Source organism: Balaenoptera borealis (genome assembly GCF_965194805.1).
Source record: "Balaenoptera borealis genome assembly, chromosome: 8".
In the NCBI taxonomy this organism is placed as follows: domain Eukaryota; kingdom Metazoa; phylum Chordata; class Mammalia; order Artiodactyla; family Balaenopteridae; genus Balaenoptera; species Balaenoptera borealis.
In genome coordinates, this window is record NC_138865.1 from 119,028,278 (window position 1) to 119,046,904 (window position 18,627).

General features: G+C 58.4%; 1 protein-coding gene across 4 annotated transcripts; it reads left to right on the plus strand.

Moving 5' to 3' along the window:
- The first annotated feature begins 2,048 nt into the window (after window positions 1–2,048).
- On the plus strand, window positions 2,049–17,932 carry GTF3C5 (general transcription factor IIIC subunit 5). 4 transcript variants are annotated; one of them, XM_082403183.1, is made up of 11 exons: window positions 2,049–3,466; window positions 5,640–5,859; window positions 7,116–7,314; window positions 11,173–11,368; window positions 12,500–12,604; window positions 13,627–13,741; window positions 14,169–14,249; window positions 14,458–14,549; window positions 15,509–15,591; window positions 16,257–16,399; window positions 17,170–17,932. In XM_082403183.1, exons 1-11 carry the CDS (start codon window positions 3,320–3,322, stop codon window positions 17,448–17,450), a joined length of 1,662 nt encoding a protein of 553 aa, XP_082259309.1. In that variant the 5' UTR covers window positions 2,049–3,319; the 3' UTR covers window positions 17,451–17,932. The 4 variants fall into 4 exon arrangements, 2 of the variants coding, with proteins under 2 accessions (XP_082259309.1, XP_082259310.1); XR_014247743.1 differs by having other exon boundaries at window positions 2,781–3,466; window positions 15,509–15,595; window positions 17,170–17,301; XR_014247744.1 differs by having other exon boundaries at window positions 2,782–3,466; window positions 15,509–15,595; window positions 17,275–17,411.
- The last annotated feature ends 695 nt before the right edge of the window (window positions 17,933–18,627 follow it).

The following is an 18,627-nucleotide window of genomic DNA, read 5'->3' on the forward strand; positions in this document are numbered from 1 at the left end:
AAACAAAAAAGAAATAAAACAGCGCCGCAGATTGTGTGACAGGATGAGTTTGGATGTCAGGGGTGCAGAGGGTGACACCAAACTCTCCAGGCAAGGTGATCTCTACGTGGAACCCTGAAGGATGCTGAGGGGTCAGCCAAGTGGTGGGATGGGGAATGGGTGGGGGAGTCACTGGAGACAAAGCCACAGTGAGATTTCATTCTAGAGAGATCACTCTTGCTTCCATAAAGAGAACAGATTAGAGCAGACAAAACTACAGGATCATTGGATTGGGGGCTAGAGGTTGATCGGGACCTCAGTGGACACCCTAAGGCTGTGGGTAGTTTAGAATCAGCTTTGCAGGTTCAGAAACTCAATTCCTTCAATACCCAGAGGTAAGGGTGCCATATTTAGCAAATAAAAATATACCTAGCTAAGTTGGAATTTCAGATAAATAACAAATAAATAATTATTATAAGTATGTCCCCAACATTATGTATGTATCCAATCTAATTTAACTGTGTATCCAATATTTCATCAGTCACGCTACCGACAGCAACAGCCCTCAGGACTGACTCATGTGTACCAAACTCACAAGGGGCTGATGTAAACACACCAATTTACTAATTTACAATTGTGGGCAGGGGTAAAAATATACATCTGTTATTCAGATTCTCCTTTCTGGAAAATTAAACCAACCCAGAATACTGCTTGGTGAGCATGGAATGAGAGCAAAGGACATGAGAAGTGTAAAAGGACATTTCATCTCAAGGCATGGAAAAGCCTGGAGAATTATCCTGGCCTCACAGCACAGAATCTCCTTTGATGGTAGAATATGCCAGTTCCCACAGGAGAAGGCAGGTCAGGGACTGCGAAGCCCTCATGTCCTGCCTCCTCTGGCCCGTCCTCCATGTGCTCTCGGTTGATTCCTCACGGTGCTCTCAGAGGGGCCTTCTTTTCAAAGTCTCGGGGCTCCCAGCCGATGACATATATCTCACACTCAGATTACACACTTTTCTTTTAAAAATGTATTTCGTGGTCTTTGCAGCCATTTATTTGGCCTTCTTAAATCCATCTAGAATAATGAGGTAATCTCGATTCAGAAATCACTTCGGAAACTTGGGGTACCCATATGCAAGGGGTCCCTTGCTCTTACTGATTTTTATCCCTTGACATCCTCAAATCCGATCCCTTCTTTCCTTTTTTTTTTTTTTTAAGTATTTATTTGGCCGCACCGGGTCTTAGTTGTGGCACGCGGGATCTTAGTTGCCGAGTGCGCGATCCTTTTTTTTTTTTTTTTTTAGTTGCGGCATGCATGCAGGATCTAGTTCCCCCAACCAGGGCTCGAACCCAGGCCCACTGCATTGGGAGTGCGGAGACTTAACCACTGGACCACCAGGGAAGTCCCCAGTCCCTTCTTTCCATCCTCACTGCCACTTCCCTGACCCCAGACATCATCTCTTACCTGGATTATGCAGCCTCTGTTGGTTTATCTGAATCCACTTTTGCCTTTTCTAGTCTATTCTCTACACAACAGCCATATAGAGTCTTTTAAATGCATAAATCAGATTCTGGCACTCCCTGCATAAAACCCTTCAAAGGCTCTCCATCGCACTCAGAAAAAGCCAATCCGTTAGGTACATCCTTTTTAGGTCTGGCCTATGTCGACCTCTGACCCTTCATCTCCCCCTACTTTGCTCCCTATAGGTTTGTTCCTGGTGAATTTAAGGTTCTTTTTTCATCGCGAAAGAATTCAGAGACGAAGCAGGGAGGTTAAGAAAGTAAAGTGAGAATTTATTTAAGCAAGAATACCCTCTCAGAGGGAGAGCGAGCAGACAGGTGAAGAGCTGCTGCCCTGGGCTTCTTTGGCAAGCCAGTTACGAGGGGCAGACAGAGGAAGGGGCGGAATAGTCACTGGGGAAGGAGGAGTTTGGGGTTCCTATTCCCTGATTTTCACCCCAGCTCCGTCTTCCCGAGGGTAGGAGGGATTTTTGTCCTTATTTAGCTTAGATGAGAATTGTCATGGCGTCGGTGCATGATGGGTACTTCTGTGAGGCTAATTTTATTGTAATGAGAGCAAAATGAGCAACAGGTTACATTTGGACGCAAGAGATTCCCGCCTTTCCTCATCTTTCTTTGTCTGCTTACAGGACACTTATCACTCAAAATGTGTGGTTTCCTGTCAGTCTGGAGGTTCCTGTTTTTCTTTGTCTGCCCATGGACCCCCTGCCACCTGGCCCCTGCCCCTCTTTCTCTGCTCATACCTAGCTACCTGCCTGCTGTTAACAGTTTTGTCTTCCGTCATTGTCTAGAATGGCCCCGGTCCCTCCTTTCAGGGTCTTCCACAGCCGCTCACTTAATGCTTCTCTCCTCTGTTAGGTTCTGAGTAGTGCCCAGCACATAGCAGGCGCTAAATAACTGTCTAAGAAACGAAGGACAGACACCCGCATTCTGCCCCGAGCTCCCACGGTGGGGAGGGGGGCGCTCCCGGTTTTCCGTATGTGGAGGTGGGCGAGCATTCAAAGCACAATTCCCAGGAGTTCCCTGATCGTCTAGTGGTTAGGATTCCTGGCTTTCGCTGCCCAGTGGCGGGGGGTTCAATCCCAGGTCGGGGAACTGAGATCCCGCATAGCCCGCGGCGTGGCCAAAAAGAAAAAAGATTCAAAGTGCAATTCCCTTGCGCTTCCCATTTCCAGATTAAACTCCTCCTGGCCTCCGTTCTGGGGCGGCCAGCAGGAGTGGGGGTCCGAGCCCCCAAGAAACCGCTCCAGCGGACCCGGCGTCAGGAATCCAATTCATTACTGGGACCTCAGCACAAAAGAAGACAGGCCGGAAGTCTGACTCGAGCCCGCCCTCGAGCTGTCATTGGGTGGGATCCGAGGAAGGGGAGGAGACCCGGCCTAGTCCTGGTTCATTATTGGCTAAAAACCTATGCAGGCGGAAGGAGGGGGCTGAAACTTCGCTTCCTTCTGACTCTTCATTGGCTAAAAAGTTCGGCGTGTCCCTCGGGTTCTCATTGGCTAAAAGAGTGGGCGTGTCTTACAAGCCTCCGGGTCCCTCGCGGGTTGGTGGAAGAGACAGGTCCTTACCCCGCCCCTCGGGTTCCAACCCTCCTCATTTTAAACACGAAGTTGAGGGACGGGCTGTCGTCTACACCGAGCCTCGGGGCCTCAGCTCGGGGGTGTGCTCCCAGAGGCCTTCGGGCCTCGCGGAACTCAGGGATTTAGACAAACGCGAGCGGGGAGGAAGCCCGGAACGATTCCTTCGCGGAACCGTTCAGGCGAGGCCTCTAGGAGCTCGGGGAGGGACGGCCCGCGGCGGGCCCGACGAGACTGGCAGGATGGCGGCGGCAGACGGGGGTCCGGGGGTCGCCGTCCCCGTGGAGCTGCGGCGCGAGCGGCACATGGTGTGTGTGGAGTACCCGGGCGTGGTGCGCGACGTGTCCAAGGTGCTGCAGACCCTGGGCGGCGAGGAAGGCGTCTCCCGGGTGAGGAGCGGGGCGTCTCCGGGGACCAGAGGGGAGGTCTGAGTCGCTAGACTAAGGCCAAGGGGCGGGACCACCCAGGGATGTGAGGTTTCCTTGGCAACGGAGTTCGAGGTCGGCTCTGGAGCGGCCAGTGGGCGGGGATTTGCTTCAAGACCGCCGGGCGTGGACAGTTTATCCCTGGGATCAGAGGGAAAAGGACTGCAGGGGAGACCCAGAGAGGGGAGAGGGTGTCCATTCCGTCCCATCATTACTGCCATGAACGCAGCTCGACTGCACCGCCAACCCCCCCCCCCCCCCCGCGCCCCAGGATGTGCTGGGCTGCCACATCCTCATTTCACGGAGCAGAAAACTGAGGTACGGGGAGATTAAGAACCGTTGACCTACAATGAGAGGGGGAGGAAGGATTATGTTATTAGGGTTAAAAGTAGTAATAGCTAACAATTTATTCTGTACCAGCTACCTTTCTAGGTGCTTTACTTAGATTCAATTCGCATTAGAACCCTGCCAGGTAGGAACTGTCATTGTCCCAATTTTACAAGGAAACCGAATCAGCTTGTTCAAGTTCACCCAGCAAACAATGGAGCTGGGATGAATTCTTACCTTGTGCAAAGCTCTATGTAAGTGACTTACATGCACCAGATCTTGAAGTGTCTCTTCTTTAGAGAGTCCTTCCTTGACTGCCCTTACTAAAGTGGCTGCTAGCAGCTAACCTCTAATTCCAATCTGAAATTATGTTTTAATGTGTTTATTGTCTGTCTTGGACCCTTGGCTCTGAGGCTGTAAACTCCATGAGAACGGGACCTCCCGCGGTCCTAATATCCATAACTGTGCCTGCTTCCAAAATACTCGTCAAATGCATGATTGAATCTTCACGACAATCTAGTGAGTTAGTTACCATTATTATTCCCATTTTTCTGATAAAGACACAGGAAGAAAGGTTGGGTCAAACAAGCTCCTACATGGTACAGTGGGAATTTGAACGCATGCACACCTCCCTCTGAAGTCTGAACTCTTAATTCTGCTTCCTCATCCTTTATGAATACTGAAAAACCTTGAACCTGTCATTAAGCACAGGAGGCCAGTAGAGGCCCAGTCAGTCATGTTTTGTTCTTTTATCCTGACTGACTTTACGGCGGCATTGACCAGGACCCTTACTCCCGCTAACGCCAGGGGTGTTTGGACCCAGTTACAGTGTGACCCCTTTGGGAAGAGACTGGTCATTCATTCATTCCATTCCTGTTTCTTGTGCACCTCCTCTGTGCCAGGCCCACATCTGGGGTCATTCCCAGCGCAGCAGGCTCATAGACCTGTTTCCTGACAATAGGGGCTCTTTTTAACCTTCTTTCCCTAGATGCTTCCTGAGCTCCTGCTAAGGGCCAGGCTGTGTCCTGGGTGTTGGGGAGCCAGCAGACCAGCAAGTAGATGACCTTGGCCTAGTGAACATTTTTGGTGCTTCCACACGCTTACAGCTGACACTTACTGTGTCCCTCTCACCCCATGTGGGACAAGCATTCCTATCTCGATGACACATTACCAGGATTTAGGTGCCAGGCTAAGCGCTTTACGTATATTTCCATTTAATCATTGTAACAATCTGACGAGTAGGTACTGTTATTATGTCCATTTTAAGGAGAAGGAACCAAGGCGTGGAAAGGATAAGTCACACTAGTCAGGGCCAAAGTGCTTGTTACTTGTTGATTTCATCTCCTTTGGACCTCGAAACTTTTGTATATATGAGGCTGAATACCAGGACCCTTTGGGGTGGGTAGTTCCTAGAGAAGAAGCCCTAGAAAAGTCATTCAGCTCCCACCCAGGCTCTCCACGGCAGACACGGGGGTGACACCTCCGTGAAGTGCCGCCAGAAGAGTAGGTGGTTACCCGCACTGACCTGTCACTCGAGAGACAATGGCTTTACTTAACTGACAGTTATTGTGTCCAACTTTACAACCTCTTGGAAGGAAGAGACTGTCCTCATCTTCCCTACCAGATAAAAGCTAAGATACTTGGGTTTGAAAAATAAGTCTTTTGGGAATTAAAAGCTCAGAACGAAACAGAAAACACCTCCTGGCCCTTCCCTGGCCACCTGGGTCGCCATCGGGCTTTCACGGAGGGAGGAGCTGCCAGCTGCTTTGCTGCCCTCTGCTTCACTCTGTCTCCTTTGACCTCGCCGCAGATCTATGCAGACCCCACTAAGAGGCTGGAGCTGTACTTCCGGCCCAAGGACCCCTACTGCCACCCCGTGTGTGCCAACCGCTTCAGTACCAGCAGTCTGCTGCTCCGGATCAAGAGGAAGACGAGGCGGCAGAGGGGGGCGCCGGGGCCTGAGGCTCACCCCAAGGTCACGTTCGACATAGAGAGCCTTGGCATTGTCTCCACCGTTTACAAATTTCAAGGTAACTGCAAAATGCATTCTTACCGCACTGGGTTATTTCAGGGCCTGCGTCCCTCGTGCCTGCAGGAGCTGCGTGGGTCATCCACACGGTGAAGGGGGCGCGGATATGCCCAGGTGTGAGGCGTGAGGGGAGTGGCAGAGCACAGGCCCTGGCCAGGAGGCCCTGCTCGTTGCTGCTCGCTTTTCTGCCTTCTTAAGAGAAGCTGGAGTTCTCTGAGAAATCTCGTTGTTAAAGCTGCTTTATGGGGCCAAATAAAACTGGTCCGCAGGCCTCCAGTTTTCAACCCCATGCCCGCCCTCGTGTTTGGGGATCTTCTTGGTCTAGGCTGCTGCTGGTCTTGCCGACCCTCTGAAGCCTTCCCAGATCACCTCAGCCCCTCGGGACCTTATGTCCTTTGAACTCTCAGCCAACTGGATGTCTCCCGTGGGGTCCCCAATCGAGTTTGCTCCCCACAGGGAACCCCTGGGAGGAGGTGCTAGGGCGTGGGGTGGAGAGGGGGAGTCGTGCCTGCCTCAGCCTCCCTCGGTCTCCCTTTCTGTGCAGTGGGAGCCCAGAGTTCCTCAGGCCCTCGGGGAGGTTGAGAGAGAGGATGCCCGTTTGCCGGTTCACACACACGTGTGGCACTTGGCGAATTACTAACAAGAGTATCTGTAGTTGCAGCTGCAGTTCTAAGATAGAAACCGAAGAGAATAAAGACTAAAAAGGAAGAGGGGGAAAGAAAGTATAAAGAAACTAAAACAGGGCCTGGGATCCCACAGGGTGGGCATTTGGAACGTCCATCATTCTGGTGGAGAGTGGTATTCACCAAAGAGGGCCGTCCTTCCCGGGACGGGGCTTCCAAAGTGATCCGGTTCTTTCTCGCTCTAACTGAGCCGCTACCTCACCGCTCAGTGTGTGTCCCGGACCGGCGGCGTGGGCCTCACCTGGGAGCTTGTTAGAAATGCAGCACCTCAGCATCTGCATTTAGCAAGATCCCAGGTGAGGCACGTGCACGGTACAGTCTAAGAAGCACTGACCCAGACTTTATCCTCACATGTCATGTAACTCCCCTACCCCCCAAAGTAGTATTTATCCAGGCGACTGGGCTGAGTTCCCAGAAGCGACTCGGACGTGTTGTTTTGGGTCCTGCTACCATTGCCTGGCAGCCTCCCGTGCGAGGCCCGCTCAGTGCACCCGAGAAGACGTGGGTGCTGGTGCGTGGCAGTGCCTGGGCGGGTGTAGTAGGGTGTCCGCCGTCTGTCTACCTCTCTTCCCAGGAATGTCCGACTTCCAGTACCTGGCGGTGCACACGGAGGCGGGCGGCAGGCACATGTCCATGTACAGCAAGGTCCTTATGCTCAAGCCCGAGAAGGAGAGTTTCTTCCACCAGGAGCTGCCGCTCTACATCCCCCCGCCCATCTTCTCCAGGCTGGACACCCCGGTGGACTACTCCTACCGCCCAGAGACACAGCACCGGTAAGTAGCTCCCGGGGGCCGCCGCCCCGCAGCACTGGGGCTCAGGGCAAGGGCCCTGCGCTCAGAGGGCTGGGCTCTTCCACTCACGGGTCAGGCGGCCAGGGCGGCCGGCTTTACTCAGGCCCGTGGGCCCAGCGACAGAGCAGCTGGTGACCAGGGGCCCTGACCAGGGGTGTCAGGAACCAGCCCTGGTCCCTGCGCCCCACCCGGAGGCCTTGCTCAGGGCTGTCCTCACGCCACAGAGTGTGACTCAGGGTGTTGCCTTTGGACTTAGACCCTTCCCCAAAAGCGTGTACCTTGAGGTGTGGAGAGACACACACCCCCTACCGCAGGAGCCCTGGGAACGAGGCTGACAGTTTTTGGAGAGCAACCTGGCAGAATCTATTACACTTTTACATGTTCTTTCCTGACGACCAGGCGGCCTGTAGGAATTTATCCCACAATGACTGTCGCCTCTGTGCTCAAAGATACACTGACAAGAACGTTTCCTGGTTGGTTGTGGGCAGCAGCAAGAAGCTGAGAGGGCCTGATGCGGTGAGAGAGCCCGGGTGGGCGGGGGCCTGTGTTCAGGTCCTGGACCTGCGATTCCACATGAGCCCCGACCTCCTGCGCCAGCCTCCCCGCCTGTAACAGGGGTGATAATAATAGTAACAGTACTCACTTCTCGGCGTTGTTAGAGGGCTGAATGACTGAAGCTTTTGGAAATACTCAGAACACTGAGTGCCGGGCAGAGTTTGATAAAGTGGACGAGTGAGTGATCACTCCACTAATAGGGATGACGTAGTTAATTAAACGACGGCCTGTCTGTGCCAAGGAAGACCGCACAGCCTGTAAGAAAGCGGGCTCCCTGGGCCAACGTGGCTCGTGTCCAGAGAACCTTGCTCTACGAAAAGCAGGTGTTAGAGAAGACTGTGCTATAAAAGTAAACTTGGTGATAATAGAAGCCTGGAAAGATCGGGAAGATTGGGCCCAGAACAGTTATCTGCAGAGGGGCGGGAGGGCGAGAAGCTTCTCTTCCCTCATCAAATATTTCCATCAACGAGTACTGACCGCCTGTCAGGGCCCGGGGCTCCCCTTGGAGCCAGTGTCAGTGGGGACGCGACAGAGGCAGCTCCGCGCGGGGCCGGGGGCTGTGGAACCGGTGGAGCCCCAGTGAAGGATGATGGGCGGTGGGAGCCTGCGGGCAGGTGTGTGACTTAAAGGAACTAAGTGGGGAGTGGGCTGTCGTGGACAGTGCGTGGGGTGCGGGAGGGTCCTCGGGGGAGCTGACCTTTGAAGCAGACCTGTGTGATGACAGAGCCGGGCAGGTGAAGATCCGGGAAGAAAGTTCCAGACCAGGGGGCTGGCGCATGCAAAGGAACAGTCGGGGGTGTTGCCCCTGAAGCACAGAGAGCCGAGAGAGGGGTGGGCTGAGGGTCCCACGGACCACAGAAAGGAGCTTAGATTTTATGCTAAGGAGAAAGGTGTATTGTTCCCTTCCTTTAAAAAATATATTCTGGGGAGTTCCAAAAGGAGAGAGGAGTGTCTGATGGACGCCCACCTACGTCACCAGCTTCGACTTTCTGCTGCTGGTTTCACCTCCCCGCCACCTCCACCCCCGGCATCACAGCGCGTCCTCCAGAAACAAGTGTGTGTCTCTAACTGGGAGGGACTTGGTTTATTTTAACTTAGCCGTGGTGCTGTCATCAGAATGGGCAAACGTGAACAGTGTCCTTCACGCCACCCAGGCCCCAGTCCTCGCTCCATTTCCCCGTTGCCTCAAAAGTAAGTCGAGAGTCAGACAAGGGTCGATGTCTCTCAGGCCAGTTGAGTCCATAGCCCCACCCCCCCACCCTTTTTCTGATTGCAGGAGTAGATCGTGCTTGTTAGAAAAGACCAGACATTATAGAAGTGTATAACTGCCAGGAATCGGGTCCATTCCCTCCCTGCTGAAAACCCTTGTGTGTGCAGTTTTCTGTGCGTATGTTATACTCATTGTGAGAGTTTCAAATTGTTTAAATGTACATGTTTCTGAAATTTGAAACTTATTTCCCCCCCACAAGCATTTTACTCTTACAGTCAGAAACAAAAATATGTAGAAGGAACTAGAGGCACCCGTCCCCCGCCCCGCATTGCCGGCCCTGATGCTGGATGACAGCGTCAGAGTTACTGCTGTGTCCTGTAGGGCCAGCAGACAGCTGTCCCCCAGCCTCTGGGAGGGGGACAAGGGTGGAGGGCTGGCTGCCCTTGAACTCACAGGCCCTGTTTTTCTCCCATGTCGTTTATCGATTTTCCAGCGCGTGGAAGGAACCTGCCTTTTCTCCCAGGGCTGCCATCGATTTTTCTGCTCTGATGGCCCTCACGGGTACCGAGGACTGGCAGAGGAGGCCTGGCCCCCGCCTTGCTGGCCTTCCTGGGTCCAGGGAGGCTGAGCTTCCTATATGGCCAGCGGGCAGAGGACAGGCTGGGAAGCGGGCCTGACGGGGGTCCCCCTCCTCGAGGCAGCTGAGGGGGGAGGGCAGGCGGCCCGCTCCCTCCTGCTGCCGCCTGGCCCGGAGGGAGCGCCCGGGGCTCTCCTTCGGGGGTGTCTGGGGCTTCGGGGAGCTGTCTTGGAAAACAGGGTAGTGTTCAGGATGGTTTCAAATGGAGTCGTGTTTTTTAAAAAAGGCACAGATTTGATCCCGTCTTTGTAATTTTGTTTCCCAATGTGAAAAATCACTTTGTTGTTCTTTATAAATACGCCGATGGTATGTACTCATGTAGAAAATTACGGTAAAATGGAAACAAATTTAAAAGGTGACATCCAGGACGTACTTTGAAATGCACTGCAAAATAATTGAGTGGGTTTGGGGTGGGGCCTGGAGGGCGTGAAATTGGCCCTGTGACGGCAATTGTGGAAGCTGATGGTGGGCTTATGGGGGCCCCTCGTACTGTTCCCCCTGCTTTAGCGAAGCTGTGATGTTCCTGACGTCCCACCTCAGAGGGAGGCGCTCTGAGCCTCCTAGGAATCGTTGGCCCTGTGTGTTCTGTGCTAACAGCTGGTGGCAGAGCCCCGTCCCCCCCTTTTGTTTTTGGCCGCACCGTGTGGCTTGCGGGATGGATCTTAGGTCCCTGACCAGGGGTCGAACCCAGGCCCCCTGCGGTGGAAGCTCGGAGTCCTAACCACTGGACCTCCAGGGAGGTCCCCAGAGCCCTTCTTTTTAGCCTCTGTGCTCTGTGACAAGAGCGTCTGGTAGTATCCGTCCCCCTTCACCGCGGTATCGTCGAGATGCTTCCGAGTAGGACGGAGGTTAGCGGCCCCACCAGCCTCCCTGGGCTCAGGTCCCAGCTCCGTCACCTCGAGCTCTGGCTCAACGCAGGTTTCCAACCCCTGTGGCCTCAGTGACTTCATGGGAAATGGGTCCTTCCTCGTAGGATTGTTTCGAGGGTTAGATAAGTGAATTGTGGACATCGGTAAGCACAGCTGTGGTCTGACAGCTGATTAGTGGTTCCTGGGTGGCCGCCCGCGCCTCAGCTGATTCCACTGTCCCTTCCTGATGGGCATCTGGGCCGTTTGCAGCTTCTCACCGGCTGGACGGTGCTGTGCACGACGCGATGCCGTTGTGAGGCCACAAGCCTCGCGGCAGGGGCCCTTCCCCGCACCCCAGCCTCTGGGACTCTTGGCCTGGCCCTGATTCAGAGCCTCTCTGAGCTGACTCGGACTCGCGGCCCCTTCTTCTCCTGGTCATCAGCCTGAGAACACAGGCGCCTGCCTTCAGCGGCCGGGGCTGAGATCCACTCCTCACCCACATTCCAGGGAAAAGCACCCAAACGTGGGCTACCTGTGTCCAGCCAGGCCCACGCCTGGCGCTCCCACCCTCAGCAGCTCTCTGCTCCTAGGGAAGGCTACAACAACCCCTCCGTCTCCGGGGAGAACCTGATCGGCCTGAGCAGGGCCCGGCGCCCTCACAATGCCATCTTTGTCAACTTCGAGGGGGACGAGGCGCCCGAGCAGCCGCTAGAGGCTGCGGCCCAGACCTGGAGGAAGGTCTGCACCAACCCCGTGGACCACAAGGTGGAGGAGGATCTGAGGAAGGTGAGCCCTGCCCCCTCCGGCCACCTCTGCACTGGCCCCATCCTTGTTTTAAGCTCATTTATTAACACATGGGAACTCTTCAGCTCCAGATGTTACGTCTAAAGCTATGCCAGTATAAGCCCTGCCTTCCCAGAGTTGAAAGTGCTCCTTAAAACTCATAAGAGGTCCCTTTGGGATGGTAAACATTGTCCAGATGTGACCTCGGCGTGGAGCTCCGGGGTTCCGGAAGCTTTTGTTCATCCGGTCCTTGGCTGCAACACACCAGATGGGGCTGCTGGCGTGTACCAGGCCCGTCGCTTCCTCCCCGTTAGAGTCGGGGTGGACAGGGGCCCTGGGAGGAGGCGGCCTTCTGCCTTGCCCTCCGGCTTGCAGGTTCTGGAAGACCCAGGCCAGGGGACTCTGGTCCTTGCGTCGCCACAGGTGTGGACAGTAGGTTCTCAGCACATCACTGCTGACCGACGCTTGCCTCTGCCCCTGTTGAACTTGACTGTCCCCTTGGTGAGGGATGGGGGTGGGGTGGGATGTTATTTCTTAAGTGCTGGACACCTGGTTGTGTTTCTAGCAGTCACTAGGTTGGGGGGAAATGGGGGCCACTCTCCAAGGCCCCCCATTGTCCTCTGGACACAGGCCAATCTCCCACCTGGCTCAGGGCCGCTCCCACCCTGGCCCTCCCACTGCAGCCCCACTGGTCTTTCACAGTCCTCCCACTGGGAGGGGGCTGGGCCGTCCCCTGCGGCCTTCATCACATCCCAGCTCAGGCCCCTGCCCTCTGGGGCTGCTCAGGGTCCCAGAGCTCTGGCCCGTCCCCCTCCTGGCCCTGCTCTGGCTCCTTTGGTGCTCTGCCTCCCCGCTGCCCTTTGAGCTGCCTAAGGACAGGGACAGCGTCCCTCATGGTCATTTCAGGACCCCCAGGCCCTGCAACCGCACTTGACACGTGCTGGGCGGGCAGGGCGCTTCCGAGGGCGGGACGAGTGGGCGTGCGCAGAGGCCCCTCCCCGCCTGCCAGCCCCCTGCTCTCCCCACCGCCGCCGCTCCTCTCGGGAAGGTCCTCTGGGGCCAGACCGTGCGGGGAGTCCGGGGCAGGCGGGAAAGCTGCCTGTGCTCATCTCAGCCTCTGCCTTGACCCTCCAGCTGTTTGAAATCCGCCCCATCTGGTCACGTAACGCCGTCAAGGCCAACATCAGCGTCCACCCCGACAAGCTCAAGGTCTTGCTGCCCTTCATGGCCTATTACATGGTGAGTGTCCGCCCACCGCCCACCTTGCTTCCCACCAGGGTTGTCCTGATCCCGGACGTGACCTCAGAGCCCCAGCAAGAGCAGGTGGCCCTGTCCCAGCACCCACAGGATGGCTTGTTAAAGGGATTATACATTTTTTAATGGCCTTGTATGGAGAGCTTTCTAAGGACCAGGCGCTGGGTTAAGTGCTATGTGCATAGCATCCTTTCTTCTTCCGTGGGGGATGGCAGCAGGGTTTGGACCTCTGATGAAGAGGCTAGGCTCAGATTGGTGACTTGATGGGCCAAGATCCTACAGCCAGGGAGTGGCAGAGCCCCCGGGGACCCCGGCCTGTTTGGCTGCAGCGCCTGGGCCCCTAACCACAGTGCCACCTGCCTTCACGCATTCTCCCTGGGTTGAGGGGGGTTCAGTGGGGGTCAGATGCGCCTTGGACTCAGTCCAGGAGGGCATGGAGATGGGACTGTCATCACTGAGAGTCCCCAAGGTGCTGTGAGGAAGAGCTCCTGCCGGCCAGGGGTCCCACCTGGGGCCCGGGGAGGCAAGCGGACAGCGTGACCGTGACCGTGGTGGCCAGGAGGTGGGGGGCATGCGACGGGCTCCTCCCTCCTGGGCTGAGACCCGACATCACAGAGCTGCTGCCTGCCTTTCAGCATTGGCCTTCTGGACACAAGGACCTCGGGAGCACTGTTTGGGGACAGTGCCTCCCATCCATTAGCACAGTTGGGACAGTTCTTGAGCTCTTGCTCTGTGCCGGGCACTGCGGTGAGGGCTGCAGGGGCACCGTCTCATTTAATCCTCACAAAAACGCCATCTGACAGGAAGACCAAGGCTTGGAAAGGCCAAGTGACCTATCCGAGGTGACCGAGCCACACGTGCGAGCTGGGGGGCAGGGTTCCAGAGCCTGTCCCTGACTCTTGGGGGTGTGGCGCTGCCCCATCTGGGAAGCCACCTGGGCCTGCAACTCAGGGGGGCCGGGGATCGCCCTTGACCACACTTCACACTCCCGCCCTTTCTGTCTCCAGATAACAGGCCCCTGGAGAAGCCTGTGGATTCGATTCGGGTACGACCCCCGAAAACACCCAGAGGCCAAGATTTATCAAGTCCTTGACTTCCGAATCCGTTGTGGAATGAAATACGGTAAACAATTACTGAAACCTTTGCTTTCCTTTTCCCTTTATCGCTTTCTGTTTCCAGCATTCTCTTCCGTAATAATATATCCACGTGGAGAGAATATATTCCCCCCTTGGTGGGACTGTTAGGGACAGGATAGCACAGACACGAGGACCCGAGCTCTCGTCCTGGCTCCTGTGGTGACGCTCTAGTGGCTACTTACAGCTCCTGTGGTGCAGGCCAGGCGTCTGGTCAGTCTCCTGTCCCCGGCCCGCAGTGACCGCCCCCCCCCCCCCCCCCCGCACACAAAGCACCAGGACGCGGCGGCTCCTGTCACTCCAGCGGGGGGCCTGAGTCCCCTTCTCAGGAGCCGCCAAGGGAGCCCCGGTGCGCCTGTGGCTGCCAGAAGGGGCTCTGCGCCCACCCCACCTGATGCGCGCCCCCCCTCCGGCAGGTTACGCCCCCAGCGACATGCCCGTCAAGGCCAAGCGCAGCACCTACAACTACAGCCTCCCCATCACCGTCAAAAAAACGAGTAAGGGGCTCAGGCTCCCTCTGCAGATCAGGCGCTGGGGGAGATGGGCATCCGGACGGCGGGATGGGGAGGGGCTTCCCGAGGAGGTCACTCCAGGGCACTGCTGGCCCGCGCACCCCAGGGAGGGAGGGCGCAGCCAGGAGGACAGGGCGGGGGGGTGGGAGAAACACCCCCCGTATTCCAAAGCCCTGCCGTGGTCCCCTCGCAGCCAGCCAGCTCGTCACCATGCGCGACCTGAAGCAGGGCCTGGGTGCCTCGGCCAGTGCACGCAAGTTGGCCTCCAACAAGTACAAGCTCAAGGTGGGTGTCCCCTGAGCTGCCTGCCTGGGTGAGAGCGCAGGGAGCCGGGGGCGGCGGCCCCTCCCTCGGGCAGGCCCAGGACCCCTCACAGCCCCCAGCCCCGCCTGTGACGCCAGGAGGCTGCTCTGCCCTCCCAGTGCCTTTACGTGACTCCCGCCTCCCGGGACAGCCTCTGGGCGTGGGTGCTGGGCACCGCCTGGGCACGTCTTAGGGAGGGGTCTCAGACACCAGCAGCCCCGCGTGGCAGCCGCGGGGATGGTGAGCGTCAGGCGCTGTGAGCCCGGAGCCAGAGCGGACCGTCTGCACCCCGGCCGCGGGCTGGACGCGGGGCGCCCTCGCGGCCTCAGGCGCTCGTTAGCACAGTCGCGCAACAGGGGCGGCGACTCCCAGGGACCCTTCCCGTGCCTGGCCCACGTGAGCTGCTCCAGGCTGGGGGGAGGCCGGCAGCGTGGCCGCCTCCCTGGCGTCACCTGCCTCGTGGAGGGCGTGGGGCGGCGTCTCCCAGCAGCGTCAGGTCTCCGCTCCTCAGGGCGGGCCGGATCCTCGCCAGAGCAGCCGTCCTCCTCCAGGACGCTTGTCTTAGGCCTTTATCCCCCCCTCTGGAACTGGCCTGCAGGGCCACCTAAGATGACCAAGCAGTGGAAGCGAGGCGTGAGGAGGGTGCTGCGGGGAGGCGCCAAGGCAGAGCCCAGCCCCGGCCCCCGGCGGCTTGCGGTCCCAGGACCACCCCTCGACGCCCGGGGAGTCGCGGCTCGTTTTCTGCGCACCGGCTCCCCGGCCTGTGGCCCGTCTGCCTCGCCCGAATCCGGGGAGAAGAGCCAGGCGTGCCAGGTCCTGGGAGCAGGAAGGGCAGCCGCCCTGGGAGAGGCGCCGTGGGAGCCACAGCGTGGGGCTCTCCTGCGCCACCCGCCCCCGGGGACGCTCCCTCCGACCTTGCCGTCTCGGCCCTCCTTTCCCAGGACTCGGTCTACATCTTCCGGGAGGGGGCCTTGCCGCCGTACCGACAGATGTTCTACCAGTTTTGCGACTTGAACGTGGACGAGTACGTACGTGCGGGGCCCCGAGGCGCCGAGGTGGGGACCGTGGGGCTCGGGGTCAGTGCAGAGAAACCACCCGGGGACCGAAGTGTTTCCTGCGACTCTTCCACTTCACGTCAGCCTTAATCTCTCAGCGAGAAGGCCGGCCGCCTGGGAGCCCTCTGCCCGGGCTCGCGCGGCCCTCGGGAGCGGCTTCCCGGGTGCACGGCAGCGAGCCGTGCTGCGCGCAGAGCACAGCGCTGGGCCGGGGTCTTTGCCTTCCTCCTCCTTTGCCCGCGCCGGGGTTCCTGACACGGTCCCCAGTCCCTGGAGCTGATCAGAATCCCAGAAACCTTTAAGCCAGTTGTTCTAGTGATGTTTAAAAACCTGGGGGAGGGGTGCTGGGGCGGGAGGAGACGGGAGCGTGTTAAACCCAGCCTGGGACCTGCTGAGTGCTCAGGCTCTCAGCAGGCAAGTGGGCCCCGGCACACGCCCGCCTGTGTGCGGTGCGGGGATCGGGGCCCCGGCTGGGGGCGTACGGCTTCCGTGGACGCCCTTCGTGACCGTGCTCATCCCTCGGCGTGGCGCTCTGAGTGCGGTTTTTCTGAGCACAACCCCAGCTCTGCCAGAACCGCTTACTGGCACCTGTGAGCAGAGACCCCACCCTGGAACTCTGTCTCCCAACGCCCAGGCTGCAGAAGATCATTCACCGCAACGACGGGGCTGAGAGTCTCTGCACAGAGCGGGACGGCTGGTGCCTCCCCAAGACCAGCGATGACCTGAGGGACGTGATGTCCGTCATGATCCGGCACACCATCCGCTCCGAGAGGCCTGGTGAGCGCGCTCGGGGTGAAGGGGAGCCCTGGGGCCCGAGCAGGTGTCCCTGTGGGCCTGCTCCCCAAGAAACTGCAGCCAGCTGGGAGCCTCTTGCCCTGGCCGTGGTGGGAGGGAGGCCTTCAGAGCCAGGGCTCCGCCCTGGGGGTTGAAGGCAGGAGACGGGCCCAGAGGGGTGGGGCTGGAACAGGGCCGGTGCTGCCAGGGGGGCCACCGCTTTATGCCCTGACGTCACCCTACATCCTCTGGCCATGTGTGGGCATGCTGCTCCTGTCTCCCCCGGGAGGGCGGGGACGGCGGGGCCTGGGCTCCTGTCGCCCCGCACTGCCTGCCCCTCCCCGGGATGAGCATCCCCGCACGGGCTGTGAGCAAGGGGAGTGAGCCCTTGCTGCACGGCAGGGCTGATGGGGCTGGGGGAGAGCAAGCGAAAGGGCCCCTCTCGGGGGTTCCTCCCAGGCTCGGGGAGGGGCTGTCCCAGACCCACCAGCCCCTATGGAGCTGATGGGAGTAGGGGTTCTCAGCCTCCTTTAGGACGCAGCCCCCCCCTGGGAGTCCAGTTGAGAAAAGCACTGACACAGAGCCCTGCGCACTCCTGGGGAGTCCACGGGACCCGTGAGCTGCCCGAGGCTCCTCCGGGGAAGAGGTTTTCAAGGCCCTTGGCCTCAGTGTTCCCTCAAGTGCTTGTTAAACTGGAGTCCCAGGTCCCCCAGCCATCCATCCTTCCCAAAGCAGCTTCTCTAGAGCTTGAGCCCAGACGCCCGTATTTGTAGACAGGCCCCCAGGAGCCGAGGGCCTCTGGCTGAGACCAGCGACAGCTGGTGTGGGTGCACCCAGGAGCCAACGTCGGGACACACACGGCCTGTCTTTTGGCCCAGCTCTCTTCTCCAGCCCAGCCAAAGCTGATGGTGGGAAAGAACAGCTGACCTGCGAATCTGGGGACGAGGAGGAGGACGAGGAGGAGGAGGAGGAGGAAGAGGAGGAGGAGGAGGACTTCAAGCCATCGGACGGGAGTGAGAACGAGATGGAGACGGAAATTCTGGACTACGTGTGATGCAGCCCTGGGCTCAAGGCTGGGACCCCCGACCAGGCCTGATGAGGGACCCGGCACAAGCCAGGGCCCCCTGGTGCTGCCCGGGGCTGCCAGAATGGCCCTAGGCGGCCCCGCTGAGGAAAGCAGCCGGCTGCGGGTGACCCTGGTCCTGCCCGGGGCTGCCCTCTGGCCCTGGGTGCCTGGGGACATCCCGAAGGTTGTGCCCCGGCTTTGCACAGCCGCGAGCCCGCCCGGTGTCCCTCGGGCTGAGCCAGCGCCCAGCGCCTCCCTCTGGCTGAGACCAGCAAGAGCTGGAGGTGGAGACGGGGCAGCGGGGGAGGGGCCGGCCCTGGCTGCTGCTGAGAAAGGACGGAGCGAGGAGCCTGGTCCATGGTCACAGGTGGCCAAGACTGTCATTGTGTTTGGACCCCATCCGTTCGGGGTAACCTGGCAAAGGGCAGCCCCAGCTGGAATTGTCCTAATTAAACACATTTTCCCAAGGAGTCTTGGTGTCTCAGTGGGGATGTCAGAGCCAGAGAGGGGTTTCCTCTTGCCTCTGGGCTTGGGCTCCCGCTAGACATCGTTTGTCCCTTCAGTCGTTCATTCAGTGACCTTGTGGTGGGTGATGCTGGTTGAGAGCGGGCCTGATGCCCCTCGCCAGGTGGGCCCGGTGAGAGCAGCCAGCGGCAACTCCAGCCTCCGGGGGCCCTACAGCCTCACGCTCATCACTTCCTCTTCCAATTGGATGTGTCCTTGAGAGGTTCACGGGAGACAGACCCTGTCTCAGGGCTGCCTGGTGTGAAACCAGAGGTTTCCAGGGGTTGCAGGGTCCCTGGGTGGGGCTGAACCTGCCCTCCCCGGGGAGTACCCCCCCTACACTGCCTGAGCCAGAGATGAGCCCCGTCACCCCCTTCCTCAGCCAGCAGGCTGGGCCACAGAGCGTGACCACAAGTTCCAAAGTCAGACAGAAGCCCCCTCCCACGACAGGTCAGAAACCCCAGTGGCTCGCAGTTGGCCTGAAGTGGTCAGTTCTGGGAACCGGCCCTGTAGAGCTGAGCGCCGCCATGTGCCTCTCGCTCCCGCTGGGGATGAGGTGCAGCTGCCTGGGCCTTCCCCCTTCCCTCCCCTCTGTACCCCTTTCCCTCAGGCCGAGGTCTCTGCTGGTGGATCTTAGCTGCGGCTGGTCCCACTTCTGAGC

Coding starts and splice junctions, on each gene's coding strand:
- GTF3C5 (XM_082403183.1), top strand. CDS start 3,320: ATGGCGGCGGCAGACGGGGGTCCGGGGGTCGCCGTCCCCGTGGAGCTG. Junction 15,592..16,256: donor TGCGACTTGAACGTGGACGA/GTACGTACGTGC, acceptor CCCAACGCCCAG/GCTGCAGAAGATCATTCACC. Junction 16,400..17,169: donor CATCCGCTCCGAGAGGCCTG/GTGAGCGCGCTC, acceptor CCGTATTTGTAG/ACAGGCCCCCAGGAGCCGAG.